Source organism: Eufriesea mexicana, unplaced genomic scaffold, assembly GCF_001483705.2.
Source record: "Eufriesea mexicana isolate 0111107269 unplaced genomic scaffold, ASM148370v2 scaffold2645, whole genome shotgun sequence".
In the NCBI taxonomy this organism is placed as follows: domain Eukaryota; kingdom Metazoa; phylum Arthropoda; class Insecta; order Hymenoptera; family Apidae; genus Eufriesea; species Eufriesea mexicana.
This window is the reverse complement of record NW_016910703.1, coordinates 311020-332831: the sequence shown is the minus strand read 5'-3', so window position 1 is coordinate 332831 and position 21812 is coordinate 311020. Positions and strand designations below refer to the sequence as shown.

At 37.9% G+C, this 21812-nt stretch overlaps 1 protein-coding gene across 1 annotated transcript in view; it reads right to left on the bottom strand.

The window, feature by feature from the left end:
• The window catches only part of LOC108550244 (neurotrimin), a 180814-nt gene that overhangs the window by 18962 nt on the left and 140040 nt on the right, over positions 1-21812 (bottom strand). Inside the window, exons 5-6 of the mRNA XM_017903941.1 lie at positions 10034-10192; positions 1443-1565 (exon numbers count right to left, since the gene is read on the bottom strand). Coding sequence (XP_017759430.1) covers positions 1443-1565; positions 10034-10192 — 282 coding nt within the window. The remainder of the gene's footprint in view (positions 1-1442; positions 1566-10033; positions 10193-21812) is intronic.

Here is a 21812-nt window from a genome sequence, read left to right as displayed (position 1 = left end):
ATACTCCTCGTTTAGCTATCCACGCTGTGTACCTTCTCCATATCAATTTCCATTCATCGAATTTCTCTTTGTACCGACTAATGAATTCCATGGTGTACAAGATTCCTAATTATTAGACGACAAGCGAAGGTTTTCAATATCTCGTGCACACGTAGATCCACAATGAAATCCCAGATAAATTTGAATAACAATTGATATATTCAAAATCTATGAATTGATATATCTACCCAGTGGTACGAGTAAAATTAATCCCCTTACACGATGTACGTATTAATAAGAGTGGCAAAAGAAGGAGTCTAGATACAACGAAAAATTGGCGCGAGTGGACGAATTTACTAGCTATCCATTCGTCAGATGAAATTTTTTTCCAGCTCAAAGCCCGCATTTCAAGGGTCCTTATTTTAATCAATCCGTAAGTTGTCGACAGGTCGGTTCGTGACAGGCAGAGGTTCGCCGCCGGCAGAAAATATTTAAGGCGTTACTTCAGCCCTGGAAACAATGGCCTCCTGCATCTGCCATTCACGGTCTCCCAAGTGGCGTCATTATGGTACCGCTCTCCCGACAGATCCACGGCCACGTAGCGAGACCTTAAATTGCATTTTCCAGCATACGTGCATAATGCATTGTTAGCGCTTTCGGTTGTTTGCCTTTGTGCCACGTACGTGATCCATTAGCCGCTTTTCAGGTAGAAGGGTTTTCGATTTACAAACGATTAAATTGTCCTTCCTACTTATGTACAGCGAGTAGTACTGTTCTTTCAGTTTTCCTCGACCTTTAAATGCTCTTATCGGACCATGATTTTCGGAATGTTCATCGTGTTATTCTTAAATAAATGCGAGATTATATCGTTCGTGATTATACAGTAAAGCGTGCAGTATTAGAATTTAGAATTATAAGTTAGTATTCATCGTCGGTATTACGTGTGATCAGTGGTTACTAACCCTTTCGCTACGGCGGGTGCCGCCACGAAGTCTCTCCCGTGGAACGAAGCCACGTTTCAAAGATGGAAACATTACGATCGTACAGTCTTTAGCATTCGGTCCTTTAACGCAAATTTTTTGAAGAGAAAGGGAAAATAAAAAATTGACCATCGTAATAGAGCTTGCAATTCTTTGCGAAGAGAGCTAAGAGGAACGGTAGCACTTGTCTTAATTTTTGACTCGATTTTTGTTGCCGGTGACTATAGTCGCCCGTAGTAGCGAAAGGATTAAAATTGCCTGTCATACGTTTGGTTTCGAGATATTAAAAGTTTCACTGTCGTATCTCTATACTGGTATCAGTTAATTTGTTTACCCCGATTCACCCCTCGAAATGTGAGCCACTGTTCAATTGAAATTTCTTTTTTCCCGAGTTGACAAACATCGAATTGCAGGGGATTATACAGAATATAGTCCACAAACGATGAACACATTCGCTGCTCTAAACGTATTCGAGATACCTACAGTAAACGTTGAGGACGATCCGCTTGCTGACTGCTGGCGGCACCCCGTTCGACGCTATGCACAGATATGGCCCCATGTGGGCACGCGTGACACGCGTTAGTTTCAACACCGAGCCTTGGACTGCTGTAACAAAACGTAGAAATGTAGAGCGTCGCGTGTTCCGTTTATTGGCCGTACCATGAGCGGCTGGTGGGATCGTTTAAAACTGCGATACTTCGGGAAAAAATCGCTATCGCGCTCGTCCAGCTTTGCAAACCTCGAATAGTGGTCGGTGAATAAACCAATCGAATTGAAACTCAAAGCATTGAGCAGTTGATCTCGCATAGGCGCTTTCGCTGAATACGTGTTGGGTCTTTTATTTATGCGTTTAGCCTTGACGAAAGGTGATTGTCGAATATTGTGTCTATAACTGATTTATGTCGGCAACATAAAGAATTCGTCGAATACATTTCAGTCTTGCTGCGAATCTTGCCAATTTTTCGTGTCACAATTGCATTGCTCTCATTGTTAGGTGCGTATAGCTTCTCGGGTCATATAGTTCTATAGAAACGAGAATTTGGCGTGGATGTTTATGGCGAGAGACTGAGTTTCGAGCATTAGAAATGCGAGGGAGGACCAGGTAAGTGCTTGAGACTAGGGTGCGAAAGAAGAGTACGTGGCCACACAAGGTTTTGGGTGAACGTAACCGTATGTGCTCTGGATACGTCTGTATGGGATGTCTGGATCGAGTGAAAGAGGTTGTAAAATAGAGAAAAGAGAATATACGGCTGCAAATATATAGAGTGGATGTGTTGGAGTTGAGAGTCTTCTGCGAAGTTCTATTGAGTTTTATTTTTGAGAATCACTCTGATATACATATATAACATATTTTACACGAATTCACGTGCGGAATCATACTTGATATAAGTTAGCAAGGAATAGTTAACGATCAGCCTTGCTAATACGATTTTTAATTTTACGAGTGATTTTTACTGTTACTCTATATTAACGATTGTTTCTGAAAATACTAATATTAACGAATTTATTAAAATTTCTTTTTAATGGATATTAATGGATATTATTTATAATGTAGAAATATCGTTGGAAAAAATTATTTTTGATAATTCTTATATTTACTGATTTTAATGGAATTTTTGAAAAATACTCAGAATATTCGAATCTTTTGGAAGTGTAGAAAGAAATAGATTTAGAGCAATGAATTCTTGAGATATAATTCTTTATGTCAAAAAATAGTAGATTTAATATCATATATATGATTCGAATATAGGATGCTCGTTTATTTCTACTGAAAAATTCGTCGACGTGCTTATGAAATCTTAAGCTATCTTTTTTAGCCCATACTGCATAGACGGAACGTTATTAAGAAATAGATTTCTTAATAACGGTGGATTCCGTTCCTGAACTAATTATGAACTTAAGGAAGCTACGAAATTATTATATCGGACAAAACAGTTCCCTGCTATTAGCTATTTCGTTCATGAAATAATGAAAATCGCAACTTTAATAACTTTCTTCTCTCGAAAATTAAGCTTCGTACATCCGTGTCTATAAAGAAGCTTATATGCATAGTCGGATATTCTAATCGATTTTTACTAGTAATATGTACAAGTCATCAAGTCATATCAAGCTTATAACATTCTAGTATGAAATACTATTATTAAAAATTTGCAATTTCTGAATGGGAATTAAAAATTTTTCGACGTCTTCTGTATTTTTGAACATTACTAAAGGGTTGAATCAGGTTATAGCTGTTGGTACATTTATTTGCGATTTTATGGTGAAATTGCATTTTGTCGGGAATAAGCAGATGTCTGAACGCTTTTAAGGGACACTGTTATAGCATTTTAATATAAAATATTATTAATAAGAATTTACGATTTTTAAATCGGAATTAAAAATTCTTCAACATCTTGTATATTTCTGGACATTACTACAGGGATGAATCAGGATATTAGCTGTTGGTCCTTTTATTTGCGATTTTATGGTGAAATTGCATCTTGTCGGGAATAAGCAGGCATCTGAACGCTTTTAAGGGGCACTGTGCATTGTTAAAAAGTTTGTAGCTGTTTGCGTAATCGATGCCTATGTTTACGAGTAATAACGTGGTCTGACCTAGGCTGGCGAACGTTAAATATGATTATGACCGAAATGGTTGTAATCTAGTGGAAAATATTCGAACCACGAGGAGTCGGAGCACGATACGCCGGATACCAGTGGCTGAACGTTGCGGAGCAAAAACGGAAAATCTGCTTAAGAGATTTAATTAGATCGCTTGAAAGGGCACGTAAGTGATGTAACCACGTTTAAGGAAACCTCCTCTGTGGCCTGTGAAATTTCGAGAACCAGCGATTTATTAAAACAGCGAGTGGAGTGGCAGAAACCATGAAAGGAGATGCTAATTTCCCGACGTTATAAACTTCAATTGCGAACGTAATTTGAGGATTTGAGGACATGTCATTGAGGATTTGTTAGATGCAAGTTCCTTGATGCGAACGAAAACTTTTCTATAGTACGACTAAATATTTCTTATAGTGAATGCTTCTCAGATATTAATAACCAATTTTGATGTAATTTATGGAAGATGTAGTTTTCCAGAAAATATATCACCTGTATTTCTTTTATCGGCAATAGTACATATCACGCATATTTTTCATACTATTTTGGGAATCATTCGATATGGTAAAAAGTGCATACGAAAGTCATTAATTTTTGAGGACAAATTATTTTGCGTAAGGTATTTTTCGGTGGATGGCATTCTGAAATCCTTTATAAGTTAATTTCTATAAGTGGAATTATCGAAATGCTCGAATTGAAAAATTTCGAATGAAATTTGAATTTTACATCAGGTTTTTCATTTTAAATTTTGTTATAATAAATGCACGTATAGGTAGAAATTATATTATCACTAGAGGTCTCCAAATTGTTTTTAACGAAAAAAGTAGGGAAACGCATTTGAAATAACCACAAACTTTCTACGAAGACATGCGATGAACAGGCAAATTCATAAGTTGAGATAACTATTAAGAAGCTAAATAAAGTCGTTTGCAGTTCCAGAGTTTCATTGCAGAAGTTTAACGATTCGAAGAAAATTTGATGCACTCGAAATAAAAAATTTTCTAGGAGGCAGACAATATCTTAAGAGAAATATAATTTAAAAGTTTTTTTTTTATGAAGAAACTTTCCCCAAGCTTATGGCTTCTGCCGTTGAATTTTTTAAAAATTAGATTAGAAAATTTAGGATGTCATTCTAGAGAATTTTCTGCTCGTTTAAATTTAATCTTTATATGAAGAACTTTAGATGAATCCAATTTCTCAAATGGAATTTATAGAACTACTTTATTCGCCAGTTGGTCATTCGAATTTTTTCTTTTAGTGTACTTCACTGTCCCTCGATATATCGATAGTCATTTTTTAAACTGGAATTCAAACTGAGTAAATAGCATCGTGTTTGTTGTGCCATCAAAGCTGAACAATTTTTTCAAATTTCGACGTTACAAGCCTCGAATATGTGGCACACATGAGTCGAATTTGATTCTAGCATACGCCATTGTCGATTTACCGATAATGTGTTAATTACATAAATGTTATTACATTTCACCACTGTAAGCACTTTTCCACGTGCTTGCAGCGGCATTTGATGGATAACTGTAACTCGATATAAAGGGATTAATTAGGTTGGATATCAAAATTATTTCAAACAGCCTAGAGTCCAAAGTACATTCTATAATACGTTTCGCATAATATTATTAAAAGTTTCTAAATTTTGTTTCGTAAAAGGTACGGAGTAATTTTGCAAAATTAGTAAGTCCAATGACATCAAAGATTCTTAACTTTCATTTTCTACAAATTTCTAATTACCGATTATCACCTATCCATTTCTAATTGCCAACTTTCAACTTTCCACTTGCACCATTCTACTGTCAATGTCCAAAGTAACTATAAGAAGGACGATAATGACGAGAACTTTCTACAACTTGCTGCACAACACTTGGTCGTCAGGGCAAGGGATGCTATCAGGAAACTAAGTCCACATCCAAGAGAAAGCGTTCTAGTAATTGGGTTCATTGAAATCGTTCTTGGAGAAAGGGTGATAAAAAAGCACATCCCTTTAAACACCTGTTGAGAAGAGCGTTTAGTCCGTCGAAATTCATTCCACGTGTCGAGCTATACGTCCTTGGGTAATTACGAGAGCACCGCTTCTAACTGTTCTGAAATTACCGGTGGGGAAGCTTCGCCGTGAAAAAGGCTGCTTTTCACCTACCATCGCCGTCACAAGCTCGTTCTTACGTGTCGGCTGCAAAACGGCGAACGTCGAAATGGGTGTCGCACAGTAGCAGGTGGAAAGGTTAGGGCGGAGGGATAGTAAGAAAAGGAGAAATGGTGTACACGACCGATGGAATATTTTATTTTCCCTCTACTTATCGTCTAATGGAATCGAACCACTCTTCGTCGGGAAGCGACAGCTGTCGAAGAGGAAGCGAATGAGCAGAATAAAAGAAGGCATCGGGGACAAATGCTTAAAACGATTCTTTAAAACCAGCCGCGAATGATAAAAGGTTCATCCGGTGAATAAATCACTGGAATTTCACCCATATCTACCGGCCACACCGAGGAAACCCTTTCTCACTCGCCTGGCGACCGTCTCTCATATCGAGAGCTTAGACCCGATACATTCTGTTGGAGCAGCTATTGTGGTCGAGATCTCGAGAGGAGCTTCGATTTTTGAGAATTCTGCGGGGAGTTAGAAGTTGGGTAGCTTCGATTTAACGTCGAATATGCTCGAGGTAAACGCAAACACGTGAATAGGAGCTGTGTAACCTGTTTAGGCTTGCAAGATTTAACTTCAACGAGGCAAATGGATTAATTTGAAACGGTATGTCTGAAAGAGCTAACAGGATTGGTAATGCGTACAATTATTCGATGTGTCGATCACATTGGCTGGTGTCATATGTTCCTTATTAACACAGAACTATTTATGATTAATCACGAGGAACGTAATTTCAGTGTATGAATTTTTGTACCTAAAACTGACTATTAAAGTCACTTTGTAGATTTATCGTGCATATAACTTTTTCGTTTATTATCGTAACTTAATAGGACGCAATTATTTCAAGAAAATTTTGTGTACGATGGAATGTTTGGAATATCAGAGAGGTAGCTGCCAAGAGAAGCAACTATCCAAACGTAACCGACCGATTTGTCAAACCAACCCAAGGAAAGCGCACTTATTTCGCTGAAGGAAAGGAGAGACAGTTTCGGGTTAAGCTTTTGCTGGTTTGAGAAAAGCAGAAACGAATCTGTAGGATTCCAGTTCTTGCAGACTCTTGCAGTTTTCGATCCTCGCCGTGTGCTCGTGGCTGTCAGTCCCTTTGAAAAAATCACCCAAGCCTTTCATACCTTCCCGACTCGTTTGCTAAGTAAGAGTCCAGAATTGAGGGTCTTAATTACCGGGAACCTTGATCATTTATCTGGCTAAAGTGGCTGAAAAATTGTCACCCCGCTGGCCCGAGAAAAGGAACCGCAAGCACCTCGCAATTGTCAACGGTCCCAGTATTAACTCTAAGCTCGAGACTGAAAAGGACCAGGAGAGCAGGGAAAGATGGAGAAGCGAGAAAAGGGCGATAGAAAGAGACACGGTACGAGTTAGACTAACCCTTTTGCTTACGCACCTGCACACCGTACAATTCGAAACGTCCCCTACACTTCCGTGTGCAATTAGTCACGGAACGGGTTGAACAGTCGCGCATTGAGGCACCTCAAGGGAGCAGTGGGGTGGACCAGGGGATCAGAGAAATGGCATATCGAGCAAAGAGACGGGACGAAGAAGAGGCAACTGAGTAATTCGAACAAGGGGCCAGGAATGGTAATTAAGGGGCAAAAGAATGGACAAAACGACTGTGGGATGCTTTGACAGCTTTAAAACTGAAACGCTCTTCACGTCGATTCCACCTGGCCAGAAATAGATAAGGAATCCGTGGTCACCGACCAGTATCGATTTCCGAATTCACGGTTAGATCGGTCGTTCTGCCAGCTCCTACCACAATTCAGGTTGCCCTGTTCAGACCGGTTCATTTATGTACTCGAAGTATCGACGCATTAATTGGGCATCTAGGTAACGATGCTTAATTGGCGGACTCGCTTTTGGACAGGAAATTAATACGTCCACGATTCAGCGAAGACTCGGAAGCTGGAGAACAAGAGGGATAGTCTTCGAACTCAAGGAAGATGGTCATTGAGCAACAATTGCTATTCTAACGCTCTATCTAATCGTCGGACAATTTGCGTGCGTCTGGTTCGTTCCCGTTGGTTATTTTCGTGACTTATTCCCTCGTAAATTAGAGTTCTCTGGAAGTTGGGTAACTGTAGGTGATTGATGCTTGCGCGTGATAGGATTGAAGAGTATCGAGTGGATAATATTTAATTGACCTGCAGTTGGATGTACTGCGAGGCTTGCGAATAATGTATCAGATATTTCGAAAACGGTGGATATCGTTTTTGAATAATGTTGTTTCCGTTACATTTGCGTTCATGACAGCGAAGTCGATGACCGAAAACACATTGAGTAATAACACTCGACATCTATAAATATATTACTACACCACGTCAATCAGTTACAACGCATGAACTGCGAATGGAGTTTACGATCAATGCTCAACGGGATTCACCCCTAGCAATACGCCAAATGCAAATAATTTCAGTTGCGCTTAATAGTAATAAACATCGAATGGAACCTTGGAAAACGACGTTTGGATGAAAAAGCGGAAAAAAATATCGTGACCAATGGGGTGAGATTAAGGGAAACAAATTATTTTTACTTTTCTATCATTTGCAGTGGTCAGAGATTTTTTCCATGTGCATCTATATTTATTTACATAGGTGCTCCAGTTTGACTTTAAATAGCCATAGCAAGTTTTCTAGTACTTTCGTTTATCAAGCACGGTTGCAAATAAAAGATCAGTGTTCAATTAGGAACAAGAGCATCAGCTTCGAAATAAAAATAGCTGAAATCACCGAATAAGTTAATGACACATAATTGACATTCATCATAAAACAATTTTTAAAATATATAAGGATAAATAAATGTGCAAGTAATAGATAGATGCGAAGAACTGTCATAATTTCTGCAACATGTAACACGGGTTATAATTTTGAATACTACACTGTTCATTAAATTGTATTAATTCCATTAAGAACAAGAGCATCAGCTTCGAAATAAAAATAGCTGAAATCACCGAATAAGTTAATGACATATAACTGACATTCAGTATCATAAAACGATTTTTAAAATATATAAAGATAAATAAATGTGCAAGTAAATATGAAGAATTATCATAATTTCCTAAAGTAATATGGAACGCAGACTTGGGTACTACACTGTTCATCAAATTGTATTAATTCGCGTACTAAATTTGGAAACACACAATGTTCTGCTGATACGTAGTTCTAATTTCATTCATTTCGTCGAATATTTTAACCAGTTGCATGCATTTTGCAGAAGTAATCGAATGAAGTTTTATTTCTACTGACCTGATTAAAAGTGTACCAAATTACATCTCAAATTACATTTCGACGTAATTTAATTATGTTTTCCCGCGCATATTAATTACCTTTGAATTGGGACCATTTGTTGAATTTCATTAAAACGAAATCGCTCGACTGATGAAACAAATTTCCGTGTTTATTGTATTTCACAGGAATAAAGCTGTCTTCCATTTTGAACGTCTAAGCGATGCTTCGAAGCGTCTAATTGTTTACGTACCTACATGTTTTACCTTCTTGCTCTGACGTTAAGATTCTTTTGTAATGCATTTGAACGAGGAACTCTCAAGCGTGATATAGTCTCGAGGTATGATATCTATTATCACGGTTAGAAATGGAGCTCTATATCTCCTAACCAATACTTGGACAAAATTTAACTCTTTGGCAGAGTTCATCGTGTATACAAACACTGAGATTCCGACTCGGGATCTACAAACACTCGAACTTTTAGAACCATAGAAATCAATTTCGACACATTTCCGAGTATTCGAAAATGTGGAATAATAAAAGTCGTTGCGAATCCAAAGCAATTTTGATCAGTAGCACTTCGTTTGATCCACCAACCATGGTCCATTCGCACTAGCAAAAGAAAATCATTCGCTCTAACTCGCATAGGAATCAGTTTCAACCAGACAGCCTCGTGAGCGAGCGAGGTCCTCTAAGAAACGAGCATAGGGGACGATCTGATCCAGCTGGCGTGGCTGTCAAAACCCAGCCGCCGCTGGTCTATCCAGTAATAAAGATCTCGTGCAATCAGAGAAGCGAATGAGAGACGGTTGAACGGGTCGTGTGTCTATCCCAGCTTTACTCGCCGGCGAAAAGGCTGGCAGAAGTATGTTCACCGGGTCGAGGAAAGTGGCAATATACACGGAACGGGGCGAGAACGATAGTTAGGTAACAATGGCAGCAGACAGAGGGAGTAAGTCTAAATGGACCAAGGTGGGCCGATACGTGGGATGGGACGCGGTCGTGTCTGAGCGAAATAGAAGCTTCGAAGAGGTGGTAAATAAAATATCGCGGAGAGTGACACGGATGATCCGTGGACTACGTACCTTCGTGTGAGTTGGACAGGCCGATCGGACCTCCAACTTCGCGGCGCCACGTGACAGTAGGCTTCGGGGTACCGGTCGCAGCGCATCGCAATGTCACATTGCTCCCCTCTCTCACCTCCATGTCCGTGCTGGTGGAGTCGTCCAGGATATCCGGTGGTACTGAAACAATGACCACATTGTAACGATACTATCCCGCCTCCCTCGTGTACCCAGCGTACACCGGCACGCACGAACGCAACGCCATTCGCTTGGATAGATGGCTATCGGGCCGACATCGGCACCGATCTACCGATGTCTCGTTGTGTATTCGCAAATATTCTGCGTCAGCGACGCCACTGGTCCGGGGGTGGTACGCTGGTCCTGGCCATCAGCCTCGCCCCCGGTGACCGGCGTACGACAATCCGATCGTAAAACCGGGAATCGCTCGGCTGATCGTGAATACAGCCGAACGACGCTACTCACGTCGCGACGTCCGTCGCTCACCGGTCCACGTCCGTATTGCGTGACCACGCGTTTAAGGTGCTCTCGATCACTTGGAACCCCGCGTGAAATTCCACCCTCGTGGTACGGTGTTCGAAATTACGCAAATGGCGGATGATGTTTTGCGGCTTTTTCTTTCGTCAGATTTAGCTTTGTGTGGTATTGAATGGAACTTTGATGTTGAATGTTTTGTTTGCCGGATACGGTGCGTGCATTGTTATGCGGGCTTTGCAGGCCAACGCTTGTGGTAGAGGATTTGGCTGAAACTTTATTACTATTTTTTTTCTTTTTTTCTTTTTTTCTTTTTTTGGTAACGAGAGTATTTTTTCCCCTTTTTTCTTTTCTCTTTTCGTCTGGTAAAAGCGAATGCGAATGTTTTTCCTTTCTCGTTAGGTTTATCGTTACTTCCGTGTCGATTAAATTTCGGAATTTGTAGAACAGGACGAATTTATTTATGCTCCCGAAGAGGTCGCGAAGGTTGCTCGTGAATCGTAACTATCGAATTGTATTTCTAGTAAATTTTACTGTAGACGAGTGGTAGAGATAGAATATACAAAATGGGGGTGTACGAGGTTAGATGTGAAGTCGTATTTCCTTTTTCATCGGCAGTATTTACCTTTCATTCGTAATTCATCGACGTTATTTTTGGTAAATGAAATAGTTAAGCAGGTACGTTATATATGTTTTTCAAGACCTACGTTAATTATGTATTTTTTATCCTCCCTGATGAGTACTCTAAGCCACTAAAGTCGTAGGCTTCTCCTTGTTAATATCCTGATTAAGTTCAAATTATAATTGCTTTTTATAATCCCTTCATTAAAACTCGTTGAGAGTCAGTAATTTAAGGAAAAAGATAAGACGCTTTCAAGAGCACCAGATATACTGCATTTTATAAAATTTGTGAAATGAACAGTTATAGGGTATTACCAGTCGTCATTTGCTTTAATACGGGAAACGTTGATTATACTCGTTTTATTAAAAATAAATCCGCATGAAATCTTAAAATGGAATATTTCTATTCATTAAGAAAAGATAAAATATACTTTTACGTACTAAAATAGTAAAATACATTGCTAATTAAAACAATAGTACATTTTTAAGTAGACATCCAAATTCTTCTTGTAATATTACATGTATTCCTTTGTAAATAAGACTATTCTATGATCCTTTTCTTCCAGTGCAGATGCTCGATAATATAATCATCCATTAACTTTGATACAATATTTTACTCATCGAAAAGGAATATTTTGCACATTTTAAAAATTTTGATCGATCCAATTATATTTATATCTGATATTAAAATAACTCATATTATACGTTCAGAGGAAGATTCTCGTATATATTAAAACGTCTTGAAGACCATTAATCAAGTAAGGTAATAAATTCGTTGAAAATGAAATAAGTTTCGCGATATTTAATGTGATCTGGAATTTCATGGGACTAAATTGCTCGAAAATTTCCAAGGGAAAGAATCGAATGGCCATTATCGCAGCCCCGGTGTCTCGATTTCCTTTTTCCCTTGACGCGAGCGGGGTGTAGGGGCCGCGGCAGGCTTTTGTTTCATGCCATTGATTCGCGATAATTGGCCACGCTCCGGTACTTTAATCGTCATTTCAATCGTAGAGGGGAAAGTGTTTTGTTTCGCACGCGCTGGAAATTAAATGGCATATCGTGGAGCACGATGATAACCACGCTCTTCAATTTACTGGAGGTTATAATTTCAATTTAAACGGGTAAGGCGGGAAATTTTATCGATTTAAATAGTGCCTGCAATTTCACTTTTTAATCCTGACATTTAGAGCTGATGGATTTATTCCTAGTCTCGTTTACTGAAATTTCCATGAAAATACGAATGTTTGTCACTTTTAAAAATTATGGATGGCAAATATCGATACCGAATATAATTTTAATGACAAAAGTTTAGTATACATCGTTGATCATGAAGGTGGAGTTAGTCGCGTATGTTTCTTTCCAAAGTAATAAATTTTCGTGCTTTAAATATTATATGTTATAAATTAAAAGAATTATTTTCTACTAGAAAACAAACTTAGTTTGACAATTCAATTTTTTGTTTATTGTGCCAAAGATATTCGCAGTTTATCGTAATATAAATAAATGCAATGCGAAGTAAATAATTGATTCGTTTCTTTAAAATTTTTGCCAATAAACGTAATAAAAGTCAGAAATATAGGAATATGATATGTAGCTTCTATAGTAAACGATTCATTTTGTTAACCAAAAATTGTTGGCGAGACGTTATAAATCAAAACTAATATTTGATGTGGACGTTATTGCACGCTAACTGCCATTTAGTAAAACATGAAACAAGTTTCTTTTGATATTTTTCGCAAATTTTTCGTTCGATGCCAATTGAAATGTTACCTCTGTGTAAATAAAATATATTTCTATTTTTAACCTTTTTTACAATTTTGTGTTTATTTATACAGTGATGTCTATTCGTGCATGCAGTATGCATCCTCCACACGTGTGCAGTGAAACAATCATATTGAATATTATAAAAAGTATTGCTTCAATATTAAAAATTTATTTTAAAACATTCGTATAAGTGTATATAATTATTTAAATTAAGAATACATAAAAATTAAATATTTCCCCTTAAACATATAAACATTTAAATATATGTCGAATAAAGTTACTTTTTGAAGGTTTTCCTTTAACGCGGCAGAAAAATTAGGAATATTTCGTGTAAAATAAATATTTAATGAAATTAAACGAGTATTAACTTATCACGTGCGGGATAGTATCATTAATTATTTTATCAGTTTAGTTTTATCATTTTATACTCTTATGCAATGAATTGCAAGGTCTGTCGTTTCTGAAAAGTAATGTAAATTTTGGAAAAAATTAAAATCCAATATTTGCCGACTCACGGATCGGTGAGCAATGTAATTATACTTTTATACAACTGCGAGTGTTTTCAAATATTCAGTTCCAATAAAAGCATATAAAACTACTAAAATATGAGCTAATAAATTCTTAAACCTTTGAAATTTTAAAGTCCCTAAAAGTATCGGAAATCTTTATATAGCTTATAGAAATTTAACGATTCGAAGGAAGTTCAAAGAGAGTTTTGTTTAATATAAAAATTCAAATGCCAAAAATTTGAAATATCAAGTTGAACGACCTTTGACATTTACGTCCTGCTAAATTGGAATGGTGATGAAAAGGTATCTAATATTTTGAATGAAATGGAAGTACCGCATATTGCCTCACATGAATTCTGTTCGCGATTCAACATACTTTGGAAATTTGTGACTGGAATATTTGCTTAATACGATCATATCGTTACCACGGCTGTAATTAAGTACCTTTGTATTTTTCTATCAGTTGCCCAGTAGAGAATGAAATAGGTAATAAAAACGTTATTCCAGGAAGGAAGACTGGGTTATATCTTTTAAACTTCAGAATCTCGATTTTAAAGTTTTTACTTCATTTACCCCTTTGACTACGGCGAAATGTGTCATAATCCAAAAGCTTTTGAAGAGCATATTAGAAATTAGCTTTTAACGATCCTTACTTGACAAACGATTCGAAATCTGCGGTGAACTTTTGCGCAGACACACAGATGGTATTGCAATTATGGTACTTCTTGAAAAAAGTGCGCAGAGTGTGCAATGGAAAAGAGACTACAGCTTTTAAAGTTAATGGTCTATTAATTAAACAGGAAGATAAATGTTTGATATAAATGTAGAATTAATTATCAAACTGTTTGTTAATAAATAAGGAAGTAATCGTGATATCTCAAATTGAAAGTTCCTGAAATTTTGATTCCATTCATATAATTATTTTTCATAAATAATACTAAAAATTCTCATAAATAATTTCCACAAATTTTTGCTGTGTGTTTCAAATGATCATCATGCTTGGGCACAAAATCCTGATCTATTGGTAGGTTTTTGGAGTAATTTCGGTGATTTCTCACGTCTTGTGTGAAAAATATTTAACCCTTTGCACTCGAGAGATGAGCTTCAGTCACCATTTCATAAAATTTGGAAGATCGATATTAATTAATATATCGAATTTAATGTAATAGCGTGCGAGGTATCGAAATCAAACAATTCTACAATTCTATTATTATGCAATTCTATATTTACTGCTCAAAAAGGTATCGTTAGTATATAAGTAAAGAATCTTCGAATTTACACTCCTCTGTAGCCAAAAAGTCGTCGAGTGCAAAGGGTTAATACATTTTTACACATCGAGAATAAAATGTCTAATAAGTATCCTAATATCCATGAATTGAGGTATATTTATTTCATCATTTTTTAAGAGTATCAAGCACATCGTGCATCAATTAAGACCCTCGAGTGTTCTCGGTGATGAGGAATTCTTGAAGCTCATCCTTGCACCTCCGCTAGAAATGCACCTCCCGGTGAGAAATATTCATAAGCCTTTATTAACCGTATCCTTATATGAAGATCGCCATCGCGGCTAGCACTTTCTAAGAAGCTTCCTATCCTGACCCGCCTGCGAGTTCCGGAAGACGTGTTCAGAAGGTAAAGTAGTTCGAGGACGAACTTTTCACAAGGACAGGTCTTTGAGTGTAACGCCAACTTTTCAACCAGCTCTCGCGCACTTGCGCAACTTGTTACCCTGATTAGAGTGATAGGCAGTAGAAAACGAGCAGATTCCACTGCCATATCGAGTATCAAATAATCGTTGGACTCGAACAAATGAGCAAAAGGCATAAACGCGTACTGTCAAATGGAAGCTTCGTAATTTTATTAATATTCATTTTTATTGTCTAATTTATCTATTAATTATAGCGTACTGCTTACTGCTGACTTTTTCATTAAAAAGTTGGCGAAGGTATTTTTGTATACTCGAGCAGCCAACCGGGTCAGAATGAAAAATAAAAGCGTAAGAGTGTGAGTGTAATCTTGACCCGTGTAAAATGAATAAATTACGTTTATTATTGTAACAAAATGTTGATTAGGTTTATAATAGAGTTGTATAAATTGATAAATTATACGTTGATGGAATGGACAAATTATTCATCGTGACAACGGCAGCGTTCGTGTACTTCCGCGCGACCTACCAAAGATAGCGGCAGTGTTTATATAAGCCTCGTAGAATCAGAGCGTGAGCTCATTTATTTACCGCTTTGATTTCGTATCAGACAGATCGAGAACTTAACCAAGAGGGTTTATGAAATGGGAATAGGGTGGACGAGGGAGGCTATCAGCTGGCACCCTTGGCAAATCGTTAGCCCCTGTCCACCCTATTTACACCATATAATTCCAAATAATATTTAACGAAATAAGATAAAGTTCCTAGTTATTTATTCGTACAGCATTAGTTATTATTAACCTTTTGCACTCGGGAGGCGCCTTTCAGTCGAAGCTCGATATTAATTAATATATCAAATTTAAAATAATGAAACAGTGTGCGAGGTATCGAAATTAAATAATTCCACGTGCTAATTATTATACAATTTTTTATTTATTGCTCGAAAAATATCATCAGCTTTATAGCAGAAAATTTTTCCACTCGTACCCTTCTTTAGCCAAAAAATCATCGAGCACAAAGCGTTTTAAACAGCGAACTGCCTTATAACGCAAATAATTATTTCATTTACGTAAAATTTTGAAATATCCATGGATCCAAAATTCTAATAATTTAGTCACGTGATATAATTGTGGGTGTCGATAGAAGCAGGATATCTCACATATTACAGCGTACATATTCCAAGAGTAATGATCACGGTAGAGTCGATTGAACGAAAATTGAAACCCTTATGCCAGTGAATTGGGAAATCGGCACGGTATACCAGATTTTGAGAGACGATTTCGTATTAAGAATTAGGTATTAAATTTCTATCATCTATAGAATGAGCTAAATTTGGGAACTTCTATTACCTATTAAGACTCTACTCTGATTCTCTTTATTAGGATTATGGGTTTTAATAATCAAATAACTAAAATATATGTATATTCTCTGTTGAAGTCTTTTATTTCTCAAGGAAGGAATATGTTTCTTTTAGTGCTTCTCTTGAGAGACTGAGCGACTCCTCTAAGACACATCTGCAGCTGTACCCGACTCGTGAGAGAGTGTCAAGAGGGTACGTGACTCGGTTCGCCTAGACCCCCAATTCTTATCGGAAGTTTATGTAAACATTCGTTCTAGGAATTTATTATCTTCTAAACTATTTATTCATATCTTATCTCCTGGATTAATTTTTGTCTAGAACTAAATTTATCTTTTCAACACTCATCGTTACAGTAACCTACAAAGTACCAAATTTACCTGTAATATCGTAACCGATGATTTCTAAAATAGCTTGAGATGACACAAGTGTTATTAGAATTTCCACTGAATAATGAAAGTTTCCGTTACTTAATTTTATCGTGACGTCAAAATATTTTGCGCTATTTTACCTCGCGAGATCTTAATATTATCCGGTGTGACTCGATAATGGTGGAACATTGGTTCTCAAATAGATGGTTCTCCAGTCGAAATCCCTCGACTCTCCTGCCTCAGTTTACCTTTATTTTAAGAATACAGCATATAATTTTCGTTTACGTCGTCTCGTGGGAACCACATAGATCGTACGATCATCCGTACAGAACTGAATTAATAAACTATTCCGAAGCTATTCGCGGATGAACATCAATCGTGCATCGAGCAGCGTATAATAACAGTAAAACGGGTATACGGATGAGAAAGTTTCGTGGAAAATCAAGCAAATGCGAAACCATCAAGTAAAAAAGCAATTGGAGCTGGTCATAGAGAAAAATATCTGGCCTCGCGTGGTGCAATTCATTTTGCGCTCTGGCTACGTCGGGCGCAAACGGCGCGACAAAAACCGTCGTATCCGCGGATAGTATATTTATTGATACGGCGGAACAATCGCGTGGAATTTATTATTTCGCACGTGTTCGTTCGACAACGTGCTGTGGTTCTTCCTTTGCCGTGGCATATTTTCCTCGTGATCTCTACCTGGCTTGCGCACACGCGCGTTCCAACCGCGAGTTCAACGCGTGCTCTGGACTACATCTTTATCTTACACTTCTTCACCTGATCACGTTTGCTATTGACCGTGATCGTGTTCAAAGTTTTCACGACAAGCGTTTCGTGATATACTTCAGACGTGAAGTACGTATGCAATTACAGTGGGCCCTCGACTTTCGCACACAATTGGTTCCTGAAAGTGTGTGCGAATGTTGAATGTTCGAAAATAAAGGGATGTAAAGAATATGCACCAAAAACTGTGTTTTAAAGTATTTATTTATCTGCATGTATACATAATGAAGTTAAAGAGGTGTGCTTTAATTGCTTTCGGGTGTTTTCTTCGTAAATTTGTCAAGAATTAGTTGAATAGCACCCGCTTTTTTCGTTTCTTGAAAGGAAGGCTTAAAAAGTTGAATTTTTAAAAATGTGTGAAAGTGGAATGTGCGATAGTCGAGGGCCGCCTGTAATTTTGGAATTGGAATCTGCTAAAGATAATAAAATTTTAACGAATAGTTATTTATTTAATAGCCAAGGTATATTATAGAAAGATGTTACTAGGTCGGTCTTGTTTGCCGATGATTATAGTATATTTCTTACTGTTGCGTATGATAGACAGTGCCTTGGTGTGATAGAGAGCGCGTGTATTGTTCGACAGCAGATTTGATTCCAAGTATGTTCTGCCAGAGTTACCCTGATACTATGTATTTCTCATTCGCGTGCTACAAGGTCTAGCGTTCATAAGGACCCTTTGCTGGGCTATGTATTTTGCTATTGGTTGATACGAATAATGGAGTTTACGAATTTAAGGCGCGAGGGTAAGGGTCGCAAACAGTTTTCGAGAAAACTAGTTGAATTATTGCCCCATACGACAGGTACGTGTCGCATATGGTGACCAAGCGTCGATGTGCCATCGTGTTTTACACGAGGTACGGGATCGGCAATATAGTGTTTCCTAATGCGAATAATAATACCGTCGAAACGGTATTTCAAGAATTAACAAAAGAAATAACTTTGAATGCGAGAAATAGCATTTCGTGGAGCTTTTTAATACCTGATCGAGCCAAGCTTTTTGCGATTCATCAAATAGGAGGACATGCAAATTCATCGAATCATTGAAAAGGTAACTATGGTAGATACGTACCATAGATGTTTTATTAAAAAATGAAATGCTTCCTTATTTTCTATTCGGACAGTTTTTAAACTGGCAATCCGTATTGAGGCCAATTTTTTGATACGCGAAGCATCATCGTGAGCTGATATAACCAAATTATATGCCGTATCATTGGCATACCACCCTTTAACAGTCCAATTTCATTGCTGCCGATTCGTTCTTGTACCCATACATGCAGCCTGTTACTGCAAATTGATACACTGCGCTGGAATTCAAAGCGATATGAAAATTGATTGACTCCGTTTGAAAAGTAATACCATTTTATGCAAAATTCTGAAAATTAATATCGCAGTAATCTCATTATTTGTAACGAAAACTATCAGCGATTTGCATTTCGAATAATGTTCATATTTGGGTTTATTCTTTTAATCTTTTAAATATTTCATTGTATATTTGAAGCGCCATCTTTTTACACGAATATCATATCACGTAGCTTCGTTTTCTTTGAAACTATAATATTATTCCGTTTTGTGTGTGTAATAGTATATTTATTATTGATAGTGTATTGTAATAGTATATTTTTCAGATATACTTTCTACTTAAAATAATGTCTTCAAAAACATAAATATTTTAAATATGTTTTCTGTGATAATACACTCATTATGCGTGGTACCCAAAAAACCAAAAATTATTGTTTCTTTGTGATTTACTTTGAAATAGATACATGCAAATTTTATAATTATCCTAATTAAATTAAACGTATCATAGAATTTGATCTGACGATTTTTCCTCTTGGCAATTTTAATTAATTTACGAGTGTCTTCAATTAAATAGACCTTGTATCTCGAGTATGAGATGTCGAACGCCTTTTCGTATCGATTAATCAGTGGAAAAGTTCTCCCCCCTCGTGCTACTGAAAAAATTCTCCGAGTTATTTTCCCGTGTCAAAGGGACCCTTCAAGCGCAAAGGGTTAATTAATTCTCGAGGAACGGAACTGAACCCTTCAAATAACGAACATCGTCAAGTATTTATGTACTTTTCATACGCGTCTCTAACTCCAACTTCGTCTCTATCCAACGTGTACATCTCATTGGTATAACTGGAAAGACTTACAAACTGTCCAAATCACAGAGCAAATCCTAGTCTCCCAATTCCGCAATTTAATCGCGAAATTCTCGTTCGGGCTAAACGTCGTACCAATCGAACACGAAAGTGAGAACAGGCAATTTCACAGTGTGCAAGCGGTCAAGCAGGTAGTAACGTTGCCGCGATAAAGGAAGGAATTTAACGAGGGTTAGTTCGCGATAAGCTTAAGAGCTTTGCGTTCAGGGGCCGCGGCGCCGTTCCCTGCAAAATTATGCTTCGCGGCACGCTTAAGGACCACGCTTCAGTTTGTCCACCGACTAATGGAATTTCGGGAATTCCATTTGAAAGTTAATCGCGTGTTTGTGTCGGGGACATTGCCACGGAGAGCATTTAATTACTCGCAGAAACGGTCTAACTTATTTACGCGCGTCCAGCTCGTTGCTCGAGGCAGCGACAACACTCGTAGTCTCATGCAAATACAATCTTGCCACGTTTACGAATTCATCAGCATCCCCGACCGTCCAAGCTGGTATGAATCGTCGAATTATGCAAACCGCGACCACGGAAGGACACGGTCCTTCCGCTTTCCTTGCGAGCGACAAAAATTCCGGCCTATCGCTCATCGACGGGCCGAACGGCCAACCAGAGGAGGATACGAGACCAATTCCGGGCGACCACTGCCTATTCTGACGCCTCGCGCGGCGATGGGGGGCTGACCGATCGTCGAAACCGATAAAGAAGAAATTTAACGAGAGGTTACGTGTAGGTTAAGCCATACGTTCTTGGCGCACGTTCTGCCGTGCTCAGCGACTGGTAAATGGGCTTCTTGCGGAGTGAAGAGGCCGGCCAGTTATTAGACCGAGGAGCACGAGTCGCCAGGAAGGTGTTTAATAGCCCACCAAGAGTACAATCGCCCTCGAAGGTTTTGGTACGCGGTGGTGTGCACTTTACATATATTTGCATCCCACCGCGGCAAATCCGACATCAATCTAGCTAGCCGGCTATGCAACGCGACTGTGCCACGAGTTGTCTCTATCTTGGCGGGCGAACTTTTTCAGACCAGCCATGATTACACTGTTTTGGATGCGCCTTGCACGCTAAACGCTTCCTCCGGCTTACTTTTTCCTTACTCTTCTCTTGCTCCTGTGAAAAATTTCCAGCCTGTGTCCGTTGGTCAAAGACAGCTCCACTTAGACGCTTTGGATCGCTGGCAACGTTACGTGTGCAGGATTTGTAACCTTAGGGATTTATAGCTAGGGGCTCATTTGCAATCTCGTTAAGATCAGATGTACTTGGTGTTACCTGGTCAGTGTGTGCAGGCTGTTAGGCAACGGGGGGATTATAGTACCCGGTGAAAGAAATAAAAGAACCTAGGACCGACTTTTTTCACAGTTAAATTTGCAAGTAATTTAACACTTGAACCACTAAACTAGTCAAAATGATTGATTTAGGGCTTTCTATTTTTACATTCACCGAGAACACGTATACTGTACTTAAGTACACATTTCAGACTGGCTGTTACAATAACGATGCTAAATCTTCACAGGTAGTGAAAATGGCTACGGAATGGTTTCAGACATTTTATTTAAAGGAAAATAGATTGGGTATCAAGTATGTACCCAATAGTATCAAGAGATATATTATTGAGGTACTAAATCTTCAAGCACTCGAGAGATATGTAAATATTGTAGGGATTGACGGTGATGGTAATTTACTAATAATGTTGGAACCCGGATTGAGAACGTTATAGACCGATTAATCTTCTGTAATATATTTATCTATATGCAATACGAGTTTTACAACGAGGCTACATTGGAAAACGCAATAACTATGAATCGGTAGAGAAAAATGAGAACTGCCTTCGTGTAGTTTTTGCAGGTGCTTACATATTCTTAGTTTTTCGAAGGGTAAAAATGATCATTGGCCCTTAGTCAAGGTAGAACTGACAATGGGTAAGATGTTTCGAACTCTGACGTTGGCTTGCCTTTATTAGCTAGGTCCTTTTAGCGACTAAGAGTCAACTAAGAGTTAACCGTTGGTCATCCAACATAAATTATAACTGTGTACGATTAAATATACAAATTATCTGTTATCAAGAATCTAGATCGATTCTCAACTTAACACTAGGT